The 7,500-nt window shown below is 45.4% G+C and overlaps 1 protein-coding gene across 1 annotated transcript in view; it reads right to left on the bottom strand.

The window, feature by feature from the left end:
• Positions 1-7,500, bottom strand: part of adamts17 (ADAM metallopeptidase with thrombospondin type 1 motif, 17) — a gene marked incomplete at its 5' end in the record, with an annotated part of 101,223 nt that overhangs the window by 34,511 nt on the left and 59,212 nt on the right. The window contains one exon of the mRNA XM_079997939.1: positions 1,041-1,161. Within this exon, the coding sequence (XP_079854065.1) occupies positions 1,041-1,161 (121 nt within the window). The remainder of the gene's footprint in view (positions 1-1,040; positions 1,162-7,500) is intronic.

Here is a 7,500-nt window from a genome sequence, read left to right as displayed (position 1 = left end):
AACGTACCAATGAACCAACACAGTTCAGTAATCACAGTTCTGTTGTGTCTCCCGTGGAGGTCTGACGGGTGGAGATGACACCAATTTACTTGATTAAAGTGTATTGATTTATGCTTCTAGATGATTCCCCTCCGTGCATTGGGTTCTGACTCAGATCCCAGATGGATTCCTTCTGGGGCGGTGCCATGATTTATCTGAGCTGTGTTGTTTCATTTCCCAGCGCCGCAAAAACCAAACCACCTCAAACTCACCCTTGTACCGACACTTCCAAAAAACACCAACCAACCACGACCCTCCAGCAACATGAGCAGCTGAGGAGCCAGACTGAGCTGCCCCACCCGACCGTCCACAGTCGGCTTTAGCCCCTCGTCTGAGAAAAACTAGATTTGGGACAATTTTGGATGGACACAGATGAACGGAGGGTCTCTCAGCGCCAGGATGAGAGCGGTCCAGTCCCTGCTCAGCGGACACGCCCTGGTGCTCAGATCACCCTATGCTACAGCCCACCGTGGAGGCCTTCAGGGACAACTGGCCCCATGCCCTCCACCACCCCACGCCCCCTTCACCTCTGAGGTCGGACGACACACACACACACACACACACACACACACACACACACACACACACACACACACACACACACACACACACACAGCATGCGTCTTACATGAGAAACACTTGGGCACAGCTCTGGGTTTTGGCAAAACACAGGTTGAAACTCTCTTACACTGCCGTGGGGGGGCTAGAGACACAGAGGGTTGAGGGGTGGGGTCACATGTTCTGCAGAGCACACCGCGTGCACACACACACACACACACACACACACACACACACACACACACACCTCCCCCCTGATTACACGCAGCTTCAGACTGCCATGCTTGTGTTCCTATGTAAACACTGGGGGTTACAGTAATGCTCAAAATGAGAAAACACACACACACATATGTACACACACACGTACACACACACACACACACACACACACACACACACACACACACACACACACACACACACACACACACACACACACTCACCCATGCCCTTGCTGTGGTTGAAGTCTCCTCTGATGATCTTGCAGGATCGTCCGTCTCCGCTGCAGACGTCGCACCGATCCTCTTTGGCCGACGAGCCGATGATCCCATCACAGCCGATTTTCTACAGGAAACAGGAACCTCACTTGTGATGGAAATACACACCAAAAGTGAAAATATAATTTCCAAGTTAACACATTGGTGTAAGTTCAAAATGAACAGTAAGGCAGAAGAAAACTCAAAAATATCACATTTGCCCGAATTGATATTTATAGTTACAATATTCTCAGAACATTTAATATCAACAGACAATAACGCAGAAATCAAAATTGACAGAATTGTGACTAAACCAAAGGCCAGAATGTTTTTACCAGATCCTTCTCTATGTTATAACATATATGTGGAAAAATGCTACTATAACTAAGTAACTACAATGATGCTGATCTTTTGAAGGAAAAAAAAAAAAGCAGGAACAATTCCAGCAGCTTTCGACTGCAAAGAAGCCCCTGTACCATGCTACTTGCTTATGAGTTTCAAAAAATTGTAGCACAATAGATTACTGATCACATCCTCCAGGGATGTATTTGAATCTCTTTGAATTATTTCAGTCCCGGTTCAGTGAGACGACTTCTCCACTGAGACGACCCTCACCCAAGTGGTTCATCATCTTGTATTAGCAATGGACGCCGACACCTCCTCAGTAGAACTATGATTGGACCTCAGCGCTGCTGTTCATACTGTTGATCACGACCTGCTGCCAGACGGCCTGGACACGTGCATCGGCATGAGAGCTTTGGCTCTTTCCTGGTTCACATCTCATCTTTCAGAGAGGACACACGTGTCATTCAGGGCAACGTCACCTCTGAGTTTTGTGGTGCTACTTGTGGGGTCCCACAGGGATCAGCACTCGCTCCTTTACTGTTTAGTGTCTATATGTCTCCACCTGGAGATATCATACGCAGATATGACATTAGATTTCATTGTTATGCTGATGACACCCAACCATACACGCCCTTAGAACTAACAAAGCCGCCCAGGAGTCGTACCCTAGACGCCTGTCTTGCCGAAATGAAACACATCACATCTTGTTTGTTCTTGCTTCTGGACTCTTTTCAAAGTGAGAAGCTGGTTATTGGTCCTGCCAGACACAGGCACCTGTTCAAGGACATCACTCTGAACTTTGATAGCTGTACTATTACACAAAGCAGCTCAGCAAAAGATGTAGGAGTTATATTTGATCCCACTCTCTTTCCAACTGCATATGAAGAACATTACCACAACTGCATTCTTTCATCGTTGTGATACTGCTTAGAAACCACCATTTCCCCATGAGTGATGCTGTTAGAAAAATGATTTTGCTGAATGCCCTGTTTTCTAATAAACAATGAAGAGGAAAAAAGTTTTTGGTCTCAAAGTGAATTTATTATCTCGTACAAGGGCCGGTTGTACAAGGGTGGAATCAGAAGGTGTGCTCAAAGCAGCTCAAAGCAGCTCTCTGGGATCAACAACTTCTTTTGGGAAGTCAGGAACAATATATAGTCAGTTTGGCGTAACTGGTCATCGGTGAACTATGTGACGAATGTTGTTGTCGCTCTCTGTAGCTGCGTCAGGGTGAGGCCTGAACAATGACAGCTGAGTCTGTGACTCCAAGGCTTGGAGTCTGTGGAAATGATGTGAATTATGGAAAATATGTGACTGGGCTTCTATGAAGTTGTGTTGGTCATTATGCGTGTGCATGAATGTTTCTGTGATGACATCCATTTAGATATATCCCTACACACACACGTTTATATGGTCATGGTTACACAACATAGCAAAGTCATTTATAAAATCCCCATCAGATGCGGAGACCATATTCCATGCACCTGGAACATCCTGTCTGGATGAATGGAACGTGCTGCTGTCTCACCTTCCCATGTCCAGTATTAAAAGGCTCCAGGAAGTACAGAACACTGCGGCTACAACCTGGTCCAGGACTAGAAAGTTTGATCCTTCTGTATTACACCTATACTGCTTTATACTGGTATAAACTGGACTATACTGCTCTATACTGGTATAAACTGGACTATACTGCTTTATACTGGTATAAACTGGACTATATTGCTTTATACTGGTATAAACTGGACTATACTGCTCTATACTGGTATAAACTGGACTATACTGCTCTTTACTGGTATAAACCGGACTATACTGCTCTATACTGGTATAAACTGGACTATACTGCTCTATACTGGAACACCCAGCACTCTGGAACACCCAGTACTCTAGAACACCCAGTATTCTGGAACACCCCAGTACTCTGGAACACCTCAGTACTCTGGAACGCCCAGCACTCTGGAACACCAAGTACTCTAGAACACCCCAGTACTCTGGAACACCTCAGTACTCTAGAATACCCCAGTACTCTGGAACGCCCCAATACTCTGGAACGCCTAAGTACTCTGGAACGTCCAGTACTCTGGAACACCCCAGTACTCTGTAACACCCCAGTACTCTAGGGTATCTGTGGAAATCAGAGCTGCTACTTCTGTAGAAATGTAAAAATCAAGACTCTTTTTTACAGTCTTACATTTGGTTAACCACACCCATCCTGTTAGCTTCCCTCTCACCCTGTCTCACCCTTCAGAACTGGTATGTGTCGTCTGGATATTAACCCACTGTGTTCTGAGAGGGGGGTCCGGTTGCTGCCAGCTACCTGGACCGGAGCTGATGAGTACCACATCCCTGGAGGCGTCTACCAGCGGCGCTCTGCACCAGCAAAGAGACTCTCATACTGCTTAGCTTTGACAGTACATTGTATAAAAGTACATTTTCCTATGATTTGTCATATTATATGATTATTGTTGCCCACTCAACATCCACTGCAGCCTGGTCGTCCTGGAAGGGGGATTCCTCCTTCTGTCCCTTCTCAAGGTTTTTTCCTTTTTTCCCCCAAATGGTTTTCTGGGAGTTTTTTCCATGCCCAGACGAGGGTTCAGACCAGGGGATGCCGTTGATTTCTATGTGCAATGTGGCTTTGTAAAGCTCTTTGAAACTGTACTGTGAGAACTGTCTGTAGTACTGACAGTACATGACAGTATAGTCTGAAGCAAGCACGAGTACTGTACTGAGACTGTACTTAAGGAAATATAAATAAACTGGACTTGACATGATTAAAGTTGTCATTGACCAGCTCACAATAGCAGCTTGGTTTCTGTCCTCGCTAATGAGACTTAGTATTTTATTATAACTCAGGCATTATAACAATGTGAATGCACAATTTTCATTTGAAATGTCGTGGAAACATGAATTGTGAGCTGTGCTAGAACAGTGGGGTGGGAGGGTCAGGAAAAGAGAGAAAATGCCTGACTGGACATTACAGAGTATGCCTGAGTTCTGCTGATTTATTTTCCAGCCCTGTCTCAACCTCTTTCAGTTCAGTGACTTTTTCTTTCTATCTCTTCCTGAGTATGTTGGACTTAGTGATCAGCTGGGCCATGAGCAGGCCTGATTTACCCTCAGCTTGCCTGCCAGTTTGATTGCATCTTTTTCCAGGATGTTTTTCTACCTCTTTTCTACGTCTTCTTCATTTCGAGCTGCACAAGGTGGTCCTCTGCAACTTTTCTCTTTTCTCTCTGTGCATTGCTCCTTCTTTCTCTTTTCCCGCCCCCCCCCCCACAGACAGAGACTTAGTCACATATCATCCTCTGAGCAACAACTGTCCTCCTGCATGTCATCAGCGTCCACCTCCTTGTTTACAGAGCAGCCCTTCTCAACCGCTGCTTGGCCATGGGACAGGAGCAGAAGTTTCCTGCAGGAAGTCCAGAGCTCAGAGTAGGATTGACGGAGGAGTTCATGCAGGAAAACATCCCGTCTTGTTGGCATGGCTTGGAAAGAAGAGAAGGGTTCAGCTTTTGCCTCCAGAGACAAGAGGTTTCCAAATAACTGGACAATCACATCACCTGTCGTAAAACAGATTAACGCAAAATAAATAACACAATCAATCAATGTCATGAAAAAAATACAGTATCAGACAAACCTATCACTGCTGTATTTGGTTGTGTCTGAACAAGCTTCAGATAAGTGTGACCGTGTACATTCTGACGTTTGAAAACTTCAGTACGAGCAGAGACACCTCCGGACAGCTGGTGGTCTTGCAGAGACCTCTGAACAAGTCGTTTCACTCTTTCCTGGCACAAGTGGGGGTCTGAGAACATGCTTGTTGGATCCAAACATGCCATCTGCCTCACGGTGGGTATTTCAGAGGGCTCTTGTCCTGCATTTTCTAGACGATGTCAGTCAAACAGTCCATGCCGTGATTCCCTTCTCAACTCCAACACAGTGAGCCCACAGCCTTTAGACGAACCCTTGATTTTTTGTCAGTTGTGTCCAGTCTGACCATCAGCAGTGTTGTGATGTCATTAGGGATCTTTGCCTTGATGAACCTCTTCAGCAGGCTCTGAGAACATAATACATGTACATATACAGTACAACACATATGAAGAACAAAACGAACAAAAAAGTGTTAGATGTACACTATACATCTAACATACATACTGTATATACCTATCAGTGATGGTGGGGAGTTATTGAATTCAAATGGAAATATCATACACTATATCCATGGCATGTTACTCATTACCTTCATGAGCATAGCCAGTTCTTAACTGATGAATGGCATCACAGGCCCATCTGTCTGATATTTAGTCAAAAGGTGGTGAAGGTCCTGGAGACAGCCATGAAAAAGTGCAACTTGGCCATCATAAGAGGGTCATCCCATGCCTCTGCAAGAGAGTCACAGGATGATGTTCTAGGGTTTGGAAGTTTTTTCCTTGACACTGCATCCACGCACATCATGATTATTGGCCATTGTGGTGTGGTGGTGGTGTTGTTTAAGCAGCCACACCTGTCTTGGGTCTAGGTAATTGAGCCGGGAATGGGGAGAGCCTCGTCATGACATGTCCATCTGCTCCTGGCTTGTTCCACCTTGCCTGCTCTCTACAATAAACTGGTGTGTTTGCAACATCTCTGCCTGTGTCTCTGTGTCGGAGGGCCCTGAAAACACCACTCGGGTGGCGTGTGGTAGGTGGAACTGCCACAGCCATATTGAAATAGCCCTGTGGGCACCGGGTAGGTTTTCTAGCCAGCGAAGCCGGCAGTACGGTAGACGAAACACAGATGTCTTGGTCAAAGAGCTGAAATCCTCTCTTCAAGTAGGGGTATTATGGAAGACTATACGCAATTTACATTTACATTTACATTTAGTCATTTAGCAGACGCTTTTATCCAAAGCGACTTACAAGGGAGAATAACATTCAGCTACATTGCGACAGAGATTGGTGTAACAACAACATTCGTGTAACAATAAATACTGCAAGGTGGTGCTATTGTAGGTTAGGACAGGAGGTACTCACTGAAGAGCTGGGTCTTCAGGTGCTTCTTTAAGACAGAGAGGGAGGTCCCCGCTCTGGTCATTTTTGGCAGCTCGTTCCACCAACGTGGAACTACAAATGAGAATAGCCTGGATTGCCGTGGCTGTATGGCCGGCAGAGCCAGGCCACGCTCATTTGACGAGCGCAGCATCCGGGGGGCAACATGTGCTCTAACAAGAGCATTTAAGTAGGCGGGAGCATTCCCAGCAATCACTCTGTAGGCCAGCATCAGAGACTTGAACTTGATGCGGGCGGCTACAGGGCAATGCCCTGACCGCTTTCTCCAGCCGCATTACACTGAAGCCATTTTTGAGGCATTGTGGCGTGTGTGGAGCCCACAGCTCAGTTGGGCACCTCCAAACGCCTCTGCCTGTTCCTGCTGGAGCAGTTCAAAAAACTTTCTGTTGACCCTGGGTCCATCCATGGAGACTGAAATCATATTTCTCTGGTCAAGGTGCTGCACACACCCCTGGGAATTAAAAAATATGCAGACATTAGTCGTCTAACAGTCAACACATCTAATCTCTGACAATCTACTTCAGATTAATGTTAGACTAGGAAGGAGAAAAAAATGAATGAATACTATTTCACACATGAAGCAACATGAGCCACTTACATGACGTGACAACCACTGCAGCTAGCTTATGGCCATAGTCAGCGTGGGAGATATCACCAGCCAAACAGCTTCTTCTTCTACCAAAATTCTGGTACATTTTTCTGTGGCTGGTTAATTTGTATCCTATATTTAGACACTTTGGCAGGTAAACAACCAGACTCTATTAAAATTTAATTTGGTTGGTAGACTTATTAAAGTGTCAGTCATTAAAGTGTGAATTAACAAATCTACCAGCCACTCTGGCAGCTGGGAATTTAGTTTAGTAGCCTCGCTATAGTTGTTATTCACTTGGAATATCAGTAAAGCTTATCTATATGATAAACTCATGTATAAAAGAGCTAAGTTAATAAATACATTGATCGATAGCAAACTTACTTTGAAATGCTGAAGTAGGTCCTGGGCAGCTGCATGGCCCATGAACTGTGATGCACAGTAT

Source organism: Zeus faber (assembly GCF_960531495.2).
Source record: "Zeus faber genome assembly, chromosome: 3".
NCBI lineage: Eukaryota > Metazoa > Chordata > Actinopteri > Zeiformes > Zeidae > Zeus > Zeus faber.
Note: the sequence above shows the minus strand (reverse complement) of the source record. Positions and strands in the feature narration are given on the sequence as shown.